Source organism: Dunckerocampus dactyliophorus, chromosome 10 (assembly GCF_027744805.1).
Source record: "Dunckerocampus dactyliophorus isolate RoL2022-P2 chromosome 10, RoL_Ddac_1.1, whole genome shotgun sequence".
NCBI lineage: Eukaryota > Metazoa > Chordata > Actinopteri > Syngnathiformes > Syngnathidae > Dunckerocampus > Dunckerocampus dactyliophorus.
The window spans coordinates 5,742,745-5,764,222 of record NC_072828.1 but is presented as its reverse complement, the minus strand read 5'-3'; the positions used below and the strand labels follow the sequence as shown (position 1 = coordinate 5,764,222).

The 21,478-nt window shown below is 38.5% G+C and overlaps 1 protein-coding gene across 2 annotated transcripts; it reads right to left on the bottom strand.

Moving 5' to 3' along the window:
• Positions 1–768: 768 nt before the first annotated feature.
• Positions 769–20,903, bottom strand: ube3a (ubiquitin protein ligase E3A). Of its 2 annotated transcripts, XR_008572686.1 has the most exons (12): positions 20,742–20,903; positions 16,993–17,038; positions 16,219–16,463; positions 14,996–16,146; positions 14,771–14,915; positions 13,716–13,921; positions 10,621–10,785; positions 10,401–10,556; positions 10,247–10,320; positions 6,203–6,346; positions 3,969–4,161; positions 769–923 (listed from the first exon to the last, which is right to left on the bottom strand). XR_008572686.1 is itself a non-coding variant. In XM_054789626.1 (11 exons), coding segments are annotated over exons 2-11 (2,409 nt in total). In that variant the 5' UTR covers positions 16,995–17,038; positions 20,742–20,903; the 3' UTR covers positions 769–4,040. The 2 variants fall into 2 exon arrangements, 1 of the variants encoding a protein (XP_054645601.1); XM_054789626.1 differs by having other exon boundaries at positions 769–4,161.
• Between the last annotated feature and the right edge of the window lie 575 nt (positions 20,904–21,478).

Sequence of the window (21,478 nt, the reverse complement as noted above, 5' to 3'; positions counted from 1 at the left end):
GGAATGTGCGGCAGGCCAATACATAAACAGCTGTGGTCCGCAATTGGCCCCTGGGCTGCACTTTGGAGAACACTGCTGTACCTCTTACCTGTATTACCACATATCACATGTATGATGAATGAGATGAAAAAATACATTTAAAATAAAAATATAAAAATCTGTTTGTTTTTTTTACATTTTACATTTACAGTACTCGTCAAATGGCCTATGTAAAAAAATATTTTAAAATTATACCAATTTAATTTAAAAAAAAGTCACTAATTTGACAAAAGAAAATTAAATACAAAAAAATCTGTACCTTTTTTTTTGCTTTTTACCTTTACAGTACCGGTCAAAATGGCCTATGTAAAAACAGACCAAAAAAACCCATAAAAAAAATACTAAAAATTAAATTAAAAGAAAAATCACTTATTTGACTAAAAAATGTAATTAAAAAATAAAAACATCTGTAATTTTTTTTACATTTTACATTTACAGTACCTATAAAATGGCTTATTAAAAATATATTATATATTATGTATATATATTATATATATAATATATTAAAAATAAGACAAATTTTTTTAATCGCTCATTTGACAAAACATTTGATTAAAAAATGAAAAAGCTTTTTCTTTTTTTTTTTTTACAGCATCGGTCAAAAGTTTGGTCAAAAGTGTGAAAACGTTTGACTGGTCCTGCACATGCGCAACACTCAACGTTTACTGAGGACAAAAGTCTTTCATTTTCTCATTTTTTATTACTTTTGCATCATAGTTTTCTCTCCAATATAATACTGTACTTGCACATTCTTATTGACCTGAGACATTTGGGAAAATAAAACATGCTTTTGATATTTTTTGGCATCTGTGCGTCCATTAACACTCGATGGCAAACAAGCAATGTGAAGGTCTGAGAAGGAGGCGGTGCCGCCATCCATCCATCTTCTCCACCATGAAAAGTAGAATCCAGGATGAAAGGAAACAGAAGACTCCATGAAGAAATACAGGTGGCAGTAATACTGTATGTCACACAGTAAGTATGCAGCATGCATGCAGCTTCACTTCAAAAACATTATTATTATTATTACTACTATTATTATAATGTGCAATATTCAAAGAGACAGTAAATATGTGCAAATGATTTCATCTTGCACTTTCACAGCTTTGGAAACAAATCACTTCAAAACACAAAGTAGTAGTACATGAAAGTTTTGTTGTCCAGGCGCAAGTTTGCAGCATTTTTGTTGTTGTTTCATAGCATCCTTTTTGGATTTTCCCAAAGGGACGAAAACCTCACAAGTAAGTCCTCAATCGGGGCTGACCGCAAACATCAGCTTCTCAAAAAATGCTGGAAAAAAAAACGACATATTGGTGTCGGTGCTGCAAATAATGCCTCTGTTCATTTCATTTATGTCTCTAAAAACACATTAGCATCAACAGCTGTGGCTGTAGGCAACCTCCTGATGGTTTTTAATGAATTCCATGAGACGGCAGTCGCTGCATTTAAAGCAGGGGTGTCCAAAGTGTGGCCCGGGGGGGCACTTGTGGCTTGCAGGTGTTATTCGGCACATTCCAAAAATATAATTGAACAAGAAAACTAAAAAAACAACAGCAGTAATCCAACAAGACAAAAATCTTAATTTTATGAGAATAACGCTGTGATATTATGAGGAAAAATCATTTCATTTTAGCAGCATAAAGGTGAAAATATTCAAGAAAAAATACATTTTTTAAACTTGTAATATTATGAGAAACAAACTAGACAAAATAAAGTAATTAAAAAAAATAGCTTGGGGGAAAATATATGGGGTAAATACCGTGGGCGTGAAGTCATAAGAGAAGAAAATTTACAAGAAAAGTTCAAATAGTTGGGAAAAAAACAGCATAGAAAAAAACAGCTGTAATTTTGTGAGAAGAAAGTCAAAATATGAAGCGAAAAAAGTTGGACTGCAACGAGAAAAAAAAGTCTACATTTGAAAATGAACTCATAATATTATGAGGAAAAATTATTTTAGTAGCATTAAGTTGAAATATTAAAGAAAAAAAAGACATTTGTTTTTTTTAAGTTGTGATTTTATGAGAAACAAAGCAAACAAAGTAAAGTTGTCGTTTTTGGAAAACTAGGTTGGACAAAAAGTTATAATATTATTAATATTAATAATTAAGGTCAAAATATTATGGGAATAAAATCATAATATTACGAGAAGAACATTTACAAGAACAAAGATGAAATAGTTGGAAAATACATTTAAAAAACAAGAGCAAAAATGGAAAAAACAGCTGTAATTTTGCCAGAATTATGTCCAAATATGAAGAGAAAAATGTTGCAGTTTCAGGAGAATACACTTTACAGTATATTATGATTATGATTATGCTATTATGAGGTAAAATGGTGTCATTTTAGTAGCATTGAGTTGAAATATTAATGAAAAAATATGTTGTTTTGTTTTGTATGTCCTAATATTATGAGAAACCAACAAAATAAAACAAAGTTGTCATTTTTGGAAAATTTGGTTGGAGAAAAAGGTAAGTCATAACATTAAGAGAAGAAAATTTATGAAGATTATTTAAGGAGAAAGTTGAAATATTTGCAACAACAACAAAAAACAAAATGGGGAAAAAAAGAGCAAAGAGTTAAGTTGATAATAATAATAGGCTTTTTCACCTACAGTCAAACCTGTCTATAGCGGCCGCTGAAGGGAAACGGCAAAAGTGGCCACTAGAGACAGGTTGGCGGCCATTTTGAATTTGTGCGCGCACATATTAACATGTTCACAAAAATTAAAAATTTTGTGTTTAAAAATAATTTTAAAAATTAAATCAAATAAGTTAATAAAATTATAAAAATATAAGTAGTGGAGAAATATTTTTAAAAATTTATTTCCATCTTTGATTTTTTTAAACACGATTTTAAAAACAAGAAATAAAATGTTTAGTGAACGAGCTTGAGGAATGGGATCTATCAGGATACGCGTGAAGCAGTCATGAATGGGTGTGTACGTGAAAAACTGAGTGCGGAGGAGGTGCGAAGATTGTCGTAAACTAACAATACCATCGCTCCTTTCTTATTGAATGGGCTTCTAATCTCTAATTAGTCGGCAAGTAAGTGAAATTTTAGATGTTTTATTCAGGTGTTTTGGCTATTTTAGAATCTATTCACGGCGGCATTGCAAAGTGGGAAGATTACCGTTCTGGCCGTCATTGAATCTTTTCAGGGCTGCATTGCAAAGTAAGAAGACGGCTTTTTATGTCGAACTAGGACTCAGTAATTAAAGTCTACACACGACGGCTTCATTGATTAAAAAATGAAACTTTTTCGTGCATGAAGCTTCTGCTTGAGTCGGTATTTTGGCCGCTATATGCGGTCAGATATTGGCCAAGGGATACAAAATGGGTGGCCGCTGGCCGCGTTAGACAGGTGACTGCTCTACACAGGGTCTATAACACGTACATTTTCTGCGGGGGGGGATTTTTCAGTGGCTGCTATAGGCAGGTGGCTGTTCTATACAGGTGGCCGCTAAGACAGGTTTAACTGTGTTGCTTTACAAAATATCAAAAGTGGCAAAGTTGCATCCTTTCATTTTTCACTATGTGGCCCTTGCTGGAAAGACGTTTGGACACCCCGTCTCTAAAGTATCATGAGCGGTCATCATCCAGCAGTATTAACCTAGCTCTGCGTGCGCTTTCAAATGTTGCCGCTCAGCTGCCACGCTTACTTGTACTTGTCGTACTGTCGTGCCAACTCATCGCCGCTATTAATGCTGACTCAGCAGTGTCCTTGCCGCTAGTACAACATCGGTTCTGCAGCTGCTGTGTTGTGCAAATCGTGTGTTCTTACACAGCGCTAGAATTCTGTTTAAAAATGAATATCCTCACACAGCAGCCACCAACCATGGCTACAAATCCAAAAGTGAATGGCACAAAATGTCCCAAGGAGCTCGTAAGGTTCAAGAAATGAAAGAAATACAAATGTATAAAGCTGATTACTTAAAAGAGAGTGGGGGTGTCCTTCAGCGACTTCCCTTTTCCCCTCAAAAGCAAACCTTCACAGAGGATCCATCACAGCATTCCAAATCCTTTGGCATAGGTGATGGCCTTGAGGAGTCTTTCTCGCAGCTTTTCCTTGGAGGAATATTCCGGAAGCAGCAGTGCATTGAAACAAGTGTGAGAGGTTGGTAACCTGCAAGACGCAATGGACTTGTAACAACTCTTTACATAAAGGTGGAAAGCAGGGGTGTCTAAAGTGAGGCCCGGGGGCCATTTGTGACCGGGGCTGTTTTTTTAATGGCCCGCGACGCATTCTAAAAATATTATTTAACAAGAAACGTAAAAAAAACAACAGCAAAAATCGACGGTATTTTTACAAGAATAAAGTAAAAATATTAAGAGAAAAAAGTTGTAACCTAACAAGAAAAAGTCATAATTTTATGAGAATAACATCGTAATATTATGGGGAAAAATAACCGCATTTTTCTGGCATAAAGTTGAAATATTCACAAAAAAAGATGGTATTTTTTTTAAGTCGAAATATTGTGAGAAACAAAACAAAGAATAAAGTTGTAATTTTTGGAACATTGGCTTGGGAAAAACCTTATAATATTACAAGGCTAAAGTCATGATATTATACAGTAGAAATAAAGTCATCATATTTTGAGAAGAACATTCACAAGAAGAAACTTGAAATAGTTGGAAAATTCAAAACAAAAAACAACAACAGCAGAAATGGAAAAAACAGCTACAATTTTATGAGAATAAAGTCAAAATATTAAGAGAAAAAAGTCACATTGTAATGAAAAAAAAACGAAAATGAGAATGAACTCGTAAAAAATAACATACTTTTAGTAGCATAGAGTTGAAATATATAAAAAAAAAATCACTATTTTTTCCAAAGCAAAAGCAAAATAAAGTTGTAATTTTTGGAAAATTAAGTTGGGGAAAAAAGTATAATATTATGGAAATAAAGACAAAATTTTACAAGAAGAAAATGAAGAATTTAAGAAGAAAGTTGAAATATTTGGAAAATTTAAAAAAAACAAAACAGCAGAAATGGAAAAAAACAGCTATAATTTGACAAGAATAAATTAAAACATTAAGAAAAAAAAAGTCATGTTCTAACAAGCAAAAAAGTCGCAATTTTGAGAATTAACTATATAAATATTGTGAGAAAAAATAACGTCCTTCTAGTAACACAGAGTTGAAAAATTAAAGAGAAAAGGTTTTTTTAAGTCATAATATTATGAGAAACAAAGTTGTCATTTTTGGAAAATTAGGTTGGGGAAAAAGCCAAAATATTATGGGAATAAAGTCATAATATTACGACAAGAAAATGTACGAAAATGATTTAAGTAGATAGTAGAAATATTTGGAACATAAAAAAAAAACAACTGCAAAAGCAAAGTCGATAGTGATAAAAGGTTTTTTCACCTATGTGACAAATCTGAGATGCAGTTTTTTCTTGAAATATACTTGTATATAACTTGTTAGCATATCTACATGTGTTGCTTTACAAAATATCAAAGTGGCCCTCACTGGAAAACGTCTGGCCACCCCTGGTGTAGACCTTATAGTAATACAGTGTTCCCTCGCTCTATCGCGATTCACCTTTCTTGGATTCGCTGAATTTTCAGTGCTTCTTTTTTTAATTTATTATAGCGTATATGAATGCTGTTACAGGGACCCTGGCCCTTTAAGAAGAACTGCATTGTGGGAAGTTGAGTGTCTCTCTCTTCCCTAGTTTCTCTGTCTGCACCGCCCATTGTCTCCTGCGTCCTGACTGGCTGTAGACCATTGTCAATCAATATCCTCCCTGCCGCCCTGCGTGTCCCCTGTGTCATCGCTAGCTAGCTTGCTTGTTTGCTAGCCTGAAAATGAATCTTGCTACAGTACAGCCGAACGGTCACATGAATGAAATTCACACTGACTTAATCATTTCTTGTGTCCTACCTGTAGGTTGATCATTAAAATTCAAACGAAGGTTTGAACTTCTTTGAGAGTGTTTAAACAAGAGAGAAATGTAATAAAATGTTAATGCCTGTCTGAGAAAAGTGTATCAAGTGTATGGTGAGGGCTTTTACAGCCTTAAAACATATATAACAATTGTACAACAAATATAGTTGGCTACTTTGCGGATTTCACTTATTACGGGCTATTTTGGGAACCTATCCCCCGCGATAAAGGAGGGAACACTGTATACAATATTATTCAGTACTGTGTGTTCGTACCTGTCAGTGTCTGGGCCGTTTTTGGCGATGATCATTTTTAGTTTTCCAAGCCCGCCCACCGGCGCTCTGTCGGTGCCCGTAGTAAACTGAAGAAACATCTTCTTCTGCTCCTGTCCGAACGAGTGGATGGTTTCCCAAAAGTCCCTGCGGGCACAACAATCAACAATTATTTTGAGTCCATGTGTGCAGTACACACAGCAAAGACATTTCAAGCAAATTGCCTCCAACCCAGTGGGGGGACTTTGCAAGGTCCAGAAGGGCGTGCCTGGGGGAGTCTGGTGTGGCAGAAGTGGAACATGTCCAACTAAGTGCCCTCTCAAATGGACAAACATGGCTCCTGTTGTTTTTGATGTTGACCAATTTGCTTGCATTTCCATGAAGATGATAAATGTTGACAAACCAAGTCCACTGGCTTCGTTCAACACTCTCAATTGTGTCCAGTGTTGACGAAAATGTAAGCTGGGTTCATTGCTGCTCTAACTTGGTTTTCCACGTTTACAAAGACTTGCCAGGGCAGAGGGACTTCATATCCATAATATTACAAACTTTTTCCCCAACTTGATGGTCCAAAATGTACAATTTTGCTTTGTTTGTTTCTCATAATAGCATGGCTTTTAAAAAATGAAATATTTTTTCTTTACTATTTCAACTCTATGCTACTACAGTGACATTATTTTTCCTCACAATATTATGAGTTCATTTTTTGTCTTGATATTTTGACTTAATTCTCATTAAATTGCAGCTATTTTTTTATTTTTCTGCTGTTTTTTTTTTTAATTTTCAAATACTTCAACTACGTTCTTCTTGTAAATTTTGTTCTCGTAATATTGACTTTATTCCCATAATATTTTTACTTTATTCCCTTAACAATATAACTTTTTCCATAACCAAATTTTCCCAAAATTTTTATTTTATTTGTTGTTTTGTTTGTTTTTCATACTATTTCACCTTTTTAAAAAATTAATGTATTTCTTTAATATTTGAACTCTATGGTACTGAAATGAAATGTTCCCGTATAATATTATGACATTATTCTTGTAAAATTGCACCTTTTTTCTCAGTAGGATACAACTTTTTTCTCTTAATAGTCTGACTTTATTCATGTAAAATTACAGCTGTTTTTTTCCTTTTCTGCTGTTGTTTTTTTTTTAAATTTTCCAACAAAATGTTCTTCTCATAATTATGACTTTATTCCCGTAATATTTTGACTTTAATCTTGTAAAATACAGCTCTTTTTTCCTTTTCTGCTGTTGTTTATTTTTAAAATTTTCAAACTATATTAAATTACTTCTTCTAAATTTTCCTCTCATAATTATGACTTTATTCCGTAGTATTTTGACTATCCTCAAAACATTAGAACTTTTTCCGCAACCTAATTTTCCAAACATTACAACTTTATTCATTGTTTTGTTTGTTTTTCATAATATTATGACTTTTAAAAAATAACGTCTGTAATATTTCAACTTTATGCTACTAAAGTGTTGTTATTTTTCTTCATTACATTACGACATTATTCTCATAAAATTCAGACTTTTTTTGTTAGATACATTTTTTTTTCTCTTGATATTTGGACTTTATTCTTGTAAAATTACTGTTGATGTTTCCATTTTTTTTGTAGTTGTCTTGTTAAATTGCCAGTGCATAAGCCGTTACTTTTGTCTTCAACTTTGAACCCTGCGGCTTATTCAGCGGTGTGGCGAATTCATGGCCATGTTCTCATCTCGTGACATCTCCTTTACTTCAGAACTACTACGAATTGTTCAAATACTGTGCTGCTCACGAGTCAGTGAGGAAACGGTGGCTCTTTCCTGAGCAGGAACCAATCACGAGCTATAAGGGAACTCACGGCGAGCTTGTCAACCCACTGGAAATTGCAGGACTTACTCAGTGTAACAGTATGACTCACGGTGTCATCTTAGAGAGAAGGCTACAAATCATCACACAGCAACTTAACACTCAAAAGGTAGCTAAGAAATATACAAACAAGTACCAATATAAGTTGAAAATAAAAAAAACAACAGCTATTTTAACTTCTACCCATAATTACTCCCAGCAGGGCAGTTCATTGGCCAATGGCTGCCATGGCTACATTCTCTGCAGTTTTTGGTTGTTTCCTGAACTTTGGTTTGGTTTGGTTTGGTTTGGTTTAGTTTATTTGAACATGAAGGTTACAATGGAATACATCTCGTGAATCATTCTTTGACAGTTCCACATGTCCAAAAGGAGTAGGAAGAAGCAAAGCTTATTTAATCCTACCCCCCATCCATTCTACATCTAGTACAGTACATGTAGTTCACTTCCTGGATTCCATGTCATGGAATCCAGGAACTGAACTGAACTGAACTGAGAAAGGTTTTATGATGGCCACAGTTTGACCCCGGAACACAGTCAGACCTCGTTTATCGTGGTTAATTGGTCCCAGACTCACCACGATAAGTGAATTCCCGCAAAGTAGCATTCAATATTAATAAACGGAATATTTTGTCGTTACAGCATAGAAAACCTGTTTATGACAATATAAACATGGGTTTTAGCATTACTAGAGCCCCGTAAACTAGTGATGTGCTCTAGCACAGATTTAGTTTCCGATCCGATACTGAGTAAAATTCAGGCTGGTATCAGGCTATTAATTCAGGATAACAACCAACAAGAGAAAAAGAGAGGATAAAATCATATAAAATATCCAGAAATGGTATTTTAAACAATTTTTTAAAAAAAGTAAAATAATAAAGCCATTTAAACAAATGATTCATTATTAAAAACTACTTTAAGAATGAAAATGTTATTCACAATTCACACATGGATCCGTTTGGCAGACAAACGTTTCAGACAAACATGACCTCAAATGACTGAAGTATTGAAAGTATCGACATTTTGATTTGACAATTAATTTCAGAGCATCAAGAGCTGGTATCGGAAGTATCGATATTTCAGTATCAATCTGCACATCACTCCTGTAAACATGAAGTAACACCCAATGGTCACTTTTACACTCCTGCTATTCTTTGTTTACATCACATTGCGCAGGCTACGGGATCAATGCAGGGACAAAGCAGACGGCCGCCACTAACATAGCAAGCTACGGAGCTAACTAGTTAGACTCTCCAATTTACTTATTCTAAACTTAGGAAAGTGCTTCAAACGGAGTGGAGAAGAAGGACAAAGAAGCCAAAAGCTTACCACTTCCACACGGAATGAGAGGAGAACCTTTTTTTCACTTGATCTGAGCCATGGATTGTCCGTCTCAGCCATGGCATGTCGGCTCGGTCGGCTCATGCTGGCTCAGTAGCCAGTGTCCATGCAGTGTGAAAGGTAACTTAATGCCATGTGTCATGTTCTGTGTTGCCGCTCCGCTGCCGCCTATGTGCCATGTGTTGCTGTGCATGCAGTCTCGCCGAGGCGGAGCTGCCGGCACACACCTGCTGCCAGGTGTGTGCCGGATTATCTCCGGGCCTTCATATGCTGGTCTAGGGCACGCTTTCAGTGCCACATTGTTCCCCGTTCCTCGTCTGCAACCTGCGCCTCCCTGCCTGTGTTCCTTAGCTTTCTGTTTTTTGTACCTAGCCTTAGTGAGTATTCATTTCCTGCTTGGCTTCTTCCAGCAGTGTTCTCATTTTTTTGTGCTTCAGCTATTGTACTACCTGCTTGGTTTTCAGCAGCGATTTTTGTTCTCGTTGTCGTGCATTTTTGCCCTGCAGTCTTTTTTGCCAGCAGCGCTTTTTGTCCGTACTTTTTCCTGTGACTTTGCCCTGTCTGTCTGTTGTTTGGACATTTTGAATTTTTGTATGCCATTTTCCCCCACGGAGGTCACTTTTTGTATTAAAACCTTTTGTTTGCTTATTTTGTGTGCTTCTCGGAATCTTAGGGTCCAAACACCATATGCGCCTGTGGGTGACAGTCATGTCTCATCACATTACCGATGCCTAGTGACCACAATATAACATACATATAACATGTCTTTCAATGTTTTTTGGTGAATAATAGGCCGTAGTCAACCACGAAAAACTGCAATATAGTAGGAAAGCACCGACAAGTCCCTCTTACTTGATAACTTGACTGTCTTTGCTATAACCTCCATCATATTCCGTGGTCTTCTCCAGGGCCTCAAAGTCAAGGTTCTGTGAGAGGACAGCAGAGGCGGGTCATAAAATAAACAAAAGCTTGCCACACTGGAAGCAGGCAGCCTTTTCTTGCTCACCCTGCTTCCACAGATAAGCAGCTCTACTTCCTCGGGTCTGAACAAGTATTTCATGGGGGACTCGCTGGTGACCATGAGGAAGCCCTTCTTGAAAGCTTGGAACTGCCTCTCCACGCCCTTGTTGAGGATGTAGTCGGCGTACAGCTCCACAAACTCCTGTGGAGAACAAAATGTATTATTTCAACGCAATCGCAGCCACACTCTGAACCAAACATCTCACTTGTCTGTTCTCCTTAGAGACAGGAATGTCCTCTCCTTCCTCCTTCAGGTCGTACAAGACCGGGCTTCCAAAAAGGTCCGTATGGGATATCTGGAAGGTGAGCGCCATGTCCTCCTCCACATTGCCACCATAGTCCAGAAGCTCCTTCAGACTCTGGTAGAGAACCTGCGCCACAACAAGCTGGTTGTCAGGTACAACTGATCTCATGAGGTTCAACACAAATTAAAGCTGCAAGCAGCGCCAAACGCAACATTTCCACAAGCCATTTCCTGCTGCCACTGTTTGGCGCTGAGATCAATTCAGGAAGTTACCTACAGTATGTATAGCTTCAAGCTGTCGTCTTCATCATTCCTGTTTGTACCAATTACCATGAAAATCTGACCTTGTGGAACTGAGTTATTAACGTTCACAGCACAGGTGTCCACAGTGCGGCCCGGGGCTGCTTTGTTATTGGCCCTCAGCACATTCTAAATATACAATTTAACGAGAAAAAAACAACAGCAAAGATGGAAAAATCAGCAGTAATTTTACAAGAATAAAGCAAAAATATAAAAAGAAACGAGTTGTAATTGAACAAGTTTTATTAGCATGGGGGAAAATAATGTCATTTTAGTAGCATAAAGTTGAAATATTAAAGCAAAACAATGTTTTTTTTTTTAAAGTCATCATATTATGAAACACCAAACAGCGAGTAAAGTTGTAATTTTTGAAAAAAAGTCAAAATATTAAGAGAAACAAATTCTGGAAATATTTACCAAGATTATTTAAGCAGAAAGTTTTAATATTTAGATAGTTAAAGAAAAAAACAAGAGCAAAAATGGAAAAATAGTAATTTTACAGCAGTAATTTTACAAGAATAAAGTGAAAATATTAAAAGAGTTGTAATTTAACAAGAAAAAGTTGTAATTTTACCAGAAGAATGAAAGAAAATGAAAGAAAAATAACGTCATTTTAGTAGCCCATCCATCCATCCATTTTCTATGCCACTTAATCCTCATTAGGGTCGCGGGGGCATGCTGGAGCCTATCCCAGCTGACTTTGGGCGGGAGGCAGGGTACACCCTGGACTGGTTGCCAGCCAATCGCATTTTAGTAGCAAGTTCAAATATGAAAGAAACTTTTTTAGGCGTAATATAAACAAATAAAGTTGTAATGTTTGGGAAACTAGGTTTGCGAAAATGTCATTTTAACAGCATAAAGTTGAAATATTAAATCAAACCTTTTTTGAAGATAATAAAATAATATTATGAAAAACAAAACAGCGAATAAACTTCAAATTTTTGAAAAATTAGGAAGTTTATATTATGGGAAAAAAGTGCAAAGATTATGAGAATAAATTTCTAGAAATATTTACAAAGATTTATTTAAGAAGAAAGTTTAATTATTTGGATAGTTATAGAAAAAAACAAGAGCAAAAATTTAAAAAATCAGCAGTAATTTTACAAGAATAAAGTGAAAATATTAAGAGTTGTAGCTAAAATTACAACTCTTTTAATATTTTCAAGAAAAGTCAAGAAAAAGTCGTAATTTTACCAGAAGAGTGTCGTAATATGAGGAAAAATATTTTTTTTCTATGCTGCTTAATCCTCATTAGGGTCGCGGGGGCTTGCTGGAGCCTATCCCAGCTGACTTTGGTACACCCTGGTCTGGTTGCCAGTCTATTGCATTTTAGTAGCATAAAGTTAAAAATGAAAGAAACAAGACATTTTTTAAGGTGTAATATGAAAAACAAAAAAAAACAACAAAATAAAGTTTTAACGTTTGGGAAATTAGGTTGAGAAAAAAGTTAGATTTTGGGAATAAAGTCAAAATATTATGAGAATGAAGTCATAATATGATGAGAAATATTTACAAAGACTATATGAGAAGAAAATTGAAATATTTGGATAATTCAAGAAAAAAACAACCGCAAAAATGGAAAAATCAGCAATAACTTTACAAGAATACAGTGAAAATATGAAAAGAGTTGTAATTTAATAAGAAAAAGTTGTAATTTTATGACAATGCCATAATATTGTGAGAAAAATAACGTAATTTTAGTAGCCCATCCATCCTTCCATCCATTTCTATACCGCTTAATCCTCATTAGGGTCGCGGGGGCATGCTGGGGCCTATCCCAGCCCTGGGCTTGACGCCAGCCAATCATATTCTAGTAGCATAAAGTTGAAATATTTACCAAAAAAAAATTATTTAAGATTATTTAAGTCAAAATATTTGGAAAATTTAAGAAAAAACAACAGCAAAAATGGAACAATCAGAATTAATTTTACAAGAATGAAGTGAAAATATTAAAAGAGTTGGAATTTAACGAGAATAGATAGATAGATGCCCAAATTCTTTTTTTTATTTTCCAAATATTGCTAACATTCTATGAGTGTGCCTAGGAGTAGTTTGTTGAAATACAAACCTTGGTTTTCCCTCAAAATTGCTGCCGGAAACCGAAATGGCTGACTTCCTGACTGTTTTAGAACATGGGTTTTTGAGAGTTTTTCGTGCGTCATGTCACAATTGACGTCTCCACCAAATTTGGTGATGTTCGTGAAACTGGTGGCAAGGGCTAATTTTTTTCAAAATTTTAAGGGTAGAGCAATTGAGAGTCTTGGTTGTTCGTGTTCGGGACCACTGAAATATCCCATTTTCGCTGGAACTGATGCGCTCGCAAATTTTCTTTACCCTTTTCCCCGGTCCTTGGGACCACGTAGCTATCAGAGAAGTAGTCAGTGATCACACAATTTGAAAGGTTTACAAATTGTATTTGAAAAAAAATCGGAGAAATATATTTGGGTACAGCGCTGAACGCGATCATTGACAAGGAAGATTGATGAAGAGCCCAGAATGATGGGTGCATATAAAGTCGTTGTGAGAGAGAACAACGCACCTGTTGTGTGTTTACCCCTTCTCCCATTATTTTTCCATGAGTCATATGTAAGTGTTGTGCAACTCTGATTGTGCTATGTGAATGTGTGTGTGTCAAGAAGACCTTCTATGAGAAGATATTAGACTGAATCTAAAGGTGGAATAATAATAATATCTAACAACACCGGACGTAAAGCAGGCGCATCTCCTGCTGGGACCAACAGAAGAAGGCTACTGTACCGGATGTGAATCCGGGAGGTCCAAATAGGTGCCCCTCTTGCCCATGAGCTTCCTGTAGACCACCATTGGGAAGTGCACATCCAGGATGCAGTTATTGTAAATGGCCAGGCCCAGCACGATGCCAACTAGCGTGTACTGGGCCTCGTTCTCCAGCGAGGACGAATTGAACCAGAAGAGCTTGGTGTCGTCATCGTAGGTGAACATTCCTGCAGTACGGACGGTCAGAGACGAAGGCAAAGTTAGTTAAGGAGTCTTAGGAATCATGAATATGACAATAAGGTGAGTACGATAAGTAGTCTTTGAAATTTACACGTAATTATTTTCACTGAAGGTGCTGTGAAAACGCGTACGCAAGCTTTGTTGTCTTTAATATTTACGAAAGAGTGTACGCTGGGTTCATTGAGGACTTCAACCTATCTTTCATGTTTAGGAAAACACGTACACTAGGTTGATTGGACTCTAATTTGACTTTGATGTTTACAAAACATCCCTCATGCCCTCTGTCACCAATTACAATATGTTCATAACTTTTAAGAACAGACTTTCTAGGCGCAGCCAATGGGGTCCAGTTTGGGGGCCTTAAGATCTCGTCTCTGCTATTTGCAGATGATGCGGTCCTGATGCCCTTATCAGGCTGTGACCTTCAGTATTTGCTGGGGTGGTTTGCAGCTGAATGTAAAGCTTCTGTGACGAGACTCAGCACCTCCAAAACTGATGCCATGGTTCTCAGTCGGAAAAGGGTGGATTGCACCCTTCGGGTTGGGAGTGACGTCTTTCCCCAGGTGGAGAAGTCCAAGGGCTTCTTCATGAATGAGGGAAGGCTGGAGCGTGAGAGTGACAGGTGGATCATCACAGCGCCTGCACTAATGCGGTCGCTGTACCAGGCTAGGTTCACTGATAACGCCTAAGTTGTGTGTGCAATGTTTACAGAATCAGTATGTCAGTGGACTATGTGTCAGTCCTGTAGGTGGCCAGTCTTGTACCTCTTGCCCTAAGTCAGGTAGGATAGGCTCCAGTCCCCCAAATGACTTTTAACAGGATAGTTGGCTACTTACCGATGTCCGGATTAAAGATTTCCTCCAAGACCAACTGGAAGAACTCCTTTGAAACGCCTCCCTCGTCGACCCCTTGCTCCCCCTCAAACTCTACAAAGAGCTGTTTCTTCAGGTCGGATGGGTTCTCCATGGAGATCATCTCCAGCTGTGACATGGGGGAAATCAAACAAGTCATACTCTGTAGTGGTACGGCAGGTCTGACGGGTACACAACTTTGCGACTCACTCTGACGAGGGCATCGTCGATGATGTGATCTCGGCGCACTTTGAGTTTGAGGTAGGGGTTGGGCTGCTGGCCCTGCACCATGCTGTAGAGGGCCGTGAGGCGGCGCTCGCTATACATCCTGATCCTGTTGTCGTAGTACAGCCCTTGGTTCTTGGTAACAACATTGAGGATGAAGGGGCAGGTCTGGAAGGAAAACTTGGTTTCCGCATCCACCTTGAAGAAGGTGAAATCCTTGTCCATCTCAACCACGTCATTGAGGGACTCGTTGACAAAGTCCTCAAAGGGGATGAGGGGCTTCCTGCTGTCAACGGGTCGGACACCCAGCTCTTTCTCCAGAGGGTCCACCTGAGGACCCTTCTTATAGAGACGCTCCTCGCCCAGCAGCTCGTGCAGGGTGAGTTCATCCGAGTCGGACTCCTCGCTGTCGTCATCTTCGTTGTGCTCAACATCTACGTCACCACCCACGAGGCTCGCGTAGAAAACCACTTTCAAACACTTGCAAGCCGCCACCACCGTCTCGTCGTCATTAACCAGGTTCTCCGCGTTGTACTCCTGGCTGACAACGGTGAAGGTGATGAGCTGCTGGAAGGTCTCCATCATGCGGCGGAGGTGGGGAAGGTCATACTTTGACCAGAGTTTGGACAGCCTGGCCAGCGCCGAAACCGGCAGCTTGCTCATGGCCTTGCAGAGTTGCGGCAACGCCACCTCCAGGTACTCTGGGCTGTGGAGGTTGCCATTCTCCATCAGGATGATGAAGATGTTCAGGTAGTCGGGGTTTGTCTCGTAGGCATCGAGGTACTCCAGGTCAAGCTCCACGTTAGGAGTGAGGTAGACGAGAGCGTTGACCAACGCTGCCTCCGCCTGATCCATGGTCTGAAGTCTATCGTAGACCCTCCGCACAGAGTCAATGTCCACTGTCACCTCGCAGGCGTCAGCAGAAGAAAAAGAGGTGCCAATCTGACCTGACTCCTGCTGGGCCTCGTCTCTTGGAAGAGCTTCTGCTGCAATGGGTTCCTTACGGAAACTTTTTACCAGAGCGCCCGCATTGGAGAATACCTTGCCGATGACGCGAATGAGAGCAGAGTAATCGCCTTCTTCTTCGCAGACGCTCAGAATCATGAAAACCGTATTCTCTGTGAGGTAATGGATATCTGGAACGACACAAAAGTAAATGAAGCGACTGAAATGCTTGGAAAACGGTGTGACAGTCAATCCTACTGTACCTGAAAAGTCCCGCTTGTTGAGATCAGCTGGTTGGGCATCAGATTCTGTCGAGGGAGCCTTAGGCTCGCAGAGTTTGGCATTGATCTTGCATAGCTCCAGCGCTCGGACCGCCGCAGAGTTTTTGTCCAGCGGCTGGAAATCGCGACACGAGGCGCAGAGCTCGTTTTTGCAGTTTCCATTTCCACAGCCTTCGGTTAACTGCCGAAAGTAGCGCTCGATGAGATGCTTTGCCGTTGTTCTGTTCCTAAGAACAATATTTAGAACGTCAGTCTAATGAAGCATTAGCCATGAACCTCTGCAGCTTATTGGGCTAAACGCACGATAGATTGCCGTCACTTCAGCCCCTTTTGCACTGACCATAAAAGCTCCCATTTTTCTGCCTTTTTTATGTAAATCAGGTGTGTCTTAACATTTTCCAGCGAAGACCACATGAAAAATGAAAGGATTTTTGTATTTTGTGAAGCATATGCTCAGAAATGATACACATTATATTTCAAGAAAAAACTGCATCTTAGCTCTGTGACATCGTTGAAAAAGCCTATTATTAGTATCAGCTTTGCTCTTTTCTCTTTTTTTCCCATGTTTTTCCAAATCTTTCTTCTTTCTTTTTAAATAATCATTGTGAATTTTATTCTCATAACATTATGACCTTATTCCCATAATATTATCACTTTTTTCCCGACCTAATGTTCTAAAAATGAACAAATTAATTTTGTTTTGTTTGTTTCTCATAATATTGCAACTTTAAAAAATTACTACACAAAACGACTTACATTCGGCTGGATAACAAAACCTTCCTGGAGCCCAGTGGACAATCCCCTGAAAGAAAGATACACATCATCATATACAGTATTATAGCCCAACAAAATGAGAAATTAATGTTGGTTTATGTTGGGTCATACAAAGCCAAGCTAACACAAAACTCATAATTCATCCCAATGCCAGATGACAAGAAAATTTAAAAAAAGCTATACATGAACACACACGATACTGTATGTTCATGAATATGCACTGTCCCTATTCGAAATAAATAAATACAATTATATGTGTTAGAATCATAACAAACAAAATGTAACGTTTTAATATTTAGAAATAAATAAAAATGAAAGTACAAGTAAAAAATATATCAATCAGAGACACAATAAAATGCCCAAATAATTCTATAAAAAATAAAAAAAGGACAAATTATACTGTTACAATTTGTGATGCCTGATAGATCCTCACCAAACACCAGTGCCAACATTTACATATTAGAATGATCTATCGGTGCTCTGTTGCATGTGTCTGTTATTGTATTTGCTACTGCTACCAGTAGAGGGTGTTGTATACTGTGTTGTATATGTGAGAGTTGAAGACATCAGGGTGAGGAGCTCAGTCATCCGGCGGCTGCTGCTCCTTCACATTGAGAGAAGCCAGTTGAGGCATCTAGTGTGGATGCCTCCCGGACGCCTCCCTGGTGAGGTGTTCCGAGCATGGATTATGTCTCACAGCTGGCCTGGGAATGCCTTGGTTGTCTTCCCGGTGGAGCTGGAGGAAGTGTCCGGAGACCGGGAAGTCTGGGCTTCTATACTGAGACTGCTGCCAACGTGACCCGGATAAGCGGAGGGAAATGGATGGATGAAGGCGTGCTAGCTAAGGGAGAACCCGCCCATTGTGTTCTGTGTTGTCATTGGCTGTAGACCAGTCAATCAATCTTGTTCGTGCAGGACTGCCTGTTTCCTGTTGTATGATTCTAGCTGCTTGCGATCATACATGCTGAATGAAGGCAGAAGTTACGCGGCTTTAGGGCGCCTGGAATACAGTAAATGAATCTTCTGTTCATGGAGGACGAGGAGGAGGAATAGGTTTTAGCAAGGATACAAAAACGTTGCAGCCTAACGGCGCCAGGACAAGCAATGATCAGAGGAGTGAAATGTGCGTGAGTCACTTCATTTCTTGTGTCCAATCTTGCAAGTTGATTAAAATTAAAATTCATTAAAATTCAAACGAAATTTGAACTTTGAGAGTGTTTAAACGAGAGGGAAATGTGATAAAATGTTAATGCCTGTCTGAGAAAAGTGTATAAAGGGTTTTACAGCCTTAAAACATATATAACAATTGTACAACAAATGTAGTCGGCTACCTTGCAGATTTCATTTATTACGGGGCTATTTGAGAACCTATCCCCCGCGATAAACGAGGGAACACTACATTTATTGACTTCCTATTTAACATGTGCCCCTCGCCAGTTCCAAAACAACATAAGAATATGATAAAACAATACAGTGATCCCTCATTTATCATGGGGGATAAGTTCCCAAAATAGCAAGCAATAAGTGAAATCTGCAAAGTAGCCAACTTTATTTGTTTACAGTTATTAAGGCTGTAGTACTCTTTATACACTTTTCTCAGACAGGCATTAACATTTTCTCACATTTTAAACACTCTCAAAGTTCAAATTTCATTTGAATTTTAATGATCAATCTACTAGGTTGGACACAGTACATTTTTAAGTGACTCACGTGTGACCATGCTTTGTCCTGGCGCTGTTCGGCTGGAGCATTTTCGTATCCTTATTAAAACATATTGCTCCTGCCGTCGTCCTCCACCTCATCCTACTCCTTGAACTAAAGATTCATTTAGCCGGTTAGCTTCTTCTTCTTCTTCTATTGTTTATTGGCGGTTAGCAAGCAGCGCATGCAGTTTGCTAGCGATGGCAAAAAGGAAATTGATTGACAATGGTCTACAGCCAATCAGGACGTTCTCCTTTAGCCAATAAGGACTGTTGTGGCTCTACGGTATATTTAGCCGGCTATTGTCTACCGTGGGTTCCTAATATGCTTGTACAGGCACGTGAAAAACACTGAGACGAGGTGGAGCGGCACACGTCTTCAACATGAGTATACCCTCTGCTGGTGGCAGTAGTAAAAACACACAACAGAGCACGCTCTAATAAGACACCACAAGGATGCAGAACACAATGTGCGTTCAAACGTTGTTAAAAAGTAGGCAAAATTGCACTTAAAAAATCCACAAAACAGCAAATCCCCTAAAAGGTGAACCGCGGTGTAGTGAGCGAACACTGCACAACAATGTGTTACAATAAATTGTATAGCACTCATTAAAAAGTATATATAATAATAAACATCCATCCATCCATCTTCTACCGCTCATCCGAGATCGGGTCGCGGGGGCAACAGCCTAAGCAGGGAGGCCCAGATTTTCCTCTCCCCGGCACTTCGTCCAGCAACTCCCGGCGGATCCCGAGGCGTTCCCAGGCCAGTTGGGAAACATAGTCTCTCCAACGTGTCCTGGGTCTTCCCCGAGGCCTTCTACCGGTCAGACTTGCCCTGAACACCTCCCCAGGGAGGCGTCCGGGAGGCATCCTGACCAGATGCCCAAGCCACCTCATCTGGCTCCTCTCAATGCGGAGGAGTAGCGGTTCTACTCTGAGTATCTCCCGGATGACAGTGCTTCTCACCTTATCTCTAATGGAGAGCCCAGCCACCCTACAGAGAAAACTCATTTCGGCCGCTTGTACCCGCGATCTTGTCCTTTCGGTCATTACCCAAAGCACATGACCATAGGTGAGGGTAGGACGGTAGATCAACCGGTAAATTGAGAGCTTTGCCTTTTGGCTCAGCTCTCTCTTCACCGCAACAGACCGATGTAGAGTCCGCATCACTGCAGACGCCGCACCAATTCGCTTGTCGATCTCGCGTTCCATCCTTCCCTCACTCGTGAACAAGACCGCATGGTACCTAAACTCTTCCACTTGGGGCAGGATAATAATAAACAATGAAGAAGTTAATAGTTGACACATACATTGTTGGATGATGAGTGAGTACAATGTAATATTTCGGATAGTCCTATAAGAAATGGAGAAGTAGGAGTAAGTGCAGTTGTCATTGTACAGGTATTTCGCTGTGGTTCAGGATTCTTCTTCCTTACACTTTGTTAACGTCAACTACTTGTACTGTTCCTTGAAATGGGTCATTTTAGTGCATCGTTTCAGTTTTTTACTCAGTCCGTTCCATAATTTGATTCCACATACAGAAAAGGTTTTCAGCATTGTTTGTGTCTGTAAGTGTTTTAAGTTACCAGGTCAACAATTTAGTAATAAAGGGTTGGTATGTTCTCTGTAAGTGGCATTATGGATTATCCTAACTGACCTGTAATTAGTCAACAACAGAAAATAAAGTAAATCTTTAATATATAGAGCCAAGCACGTCTAGTTGGTGTTTTGAAAAACATTTTTAATTAATCAACATCACAGAACAAACACGTAGCAACACATTCTGATCTTGAACACACCACAGCAACACGGTGACGTCACTAAGCTAACTTGACATTTTAAAAGTGGACTCACTCATATTAATTTTGCACAAACACGATAAAAAGTCACATTATTTCACTCACACGCACACGCACACACGCATACTGTTACATGCAGTGATTTCAATTAGATTTACGAAATAATGACACCTGTGTGTCCGTGACGCTGCAAAAACAGATCTTGCTTAGCGGCATGCCGTCCACTCACTGTTTAACTCTTTGTGTCGAGTTTTGTTTTAAAAACACAAGCCCGCTTGTTTACAAATAAAAATCCAGCGATAAAATAAAAATGGAAAAACTGACGGAACGGTCAAGATAGTTTCACTGTAGAAATCACAGCAACACACTCTCCTCTGCCATCTTGCCAAGCTATATTATCCCAGCATGCACCGCGACACTCACCCCCCCCAACTGGGTATGCAATGTCAGGTACTACTTGCACAATGTCTTAATAAATAAATAAATATATAAATTATATAATATATATTATTATAAATTAATAATAACATATATTATTATATATAAATATTTAGATATGTAATAGATGTACGTATATATGCTTTTTACGGCCCCGCAAATTCTATTGCCCCGCGGCACATTGTAAAAGTATAATTTAACAAGAAAAAGCAGCTTAACGTTTAAATGTTGAAGAAAAAAGATGCTATTTTTTTAAATAGCGTAACATGAGAAACAAACAAGACAATGACTAAAGTTATAATGTAAAAAGTTATAAAGTACAAGAATAAAGTCAAAATGTTATGGGAATAAAGTCATAAATACAAAAAGGAAATTTGCAAGAAGAATTACAGCTGTTATTCTACGAGAATAAAGTCAAAATGTTATGAGAAAAAAGTCATACTCTATCGTGAAAAAAGTCTCAATTTAACGAGAGTAAACCCATAATATCATGAGAAAATGTCATTTTAGTAGCATAGAGTTGAAATG

What these genes read in the sequence shown, in the direction of transcription:
- ube3a (XM_054789626.1), bottom strand. An exon ending in TCGACGATGCCCTCGTCAGA is followed by an intron (nt 14,916 to 14,995) that starts GTGAGTCGCAAA and finishes CCCATGTCACAG; the next exon opens with CTGGAGATGATCTCCATGGA. An exon ending in TGCTTATCTGTGGAAGCAGG is followed by an intron (nt 10,321 to 10,400) that starts GTGAGCAAGAAA and finishes GTCCTCTCACAG; the next exon opens with AACCTTGACTTTGAGGCCCT.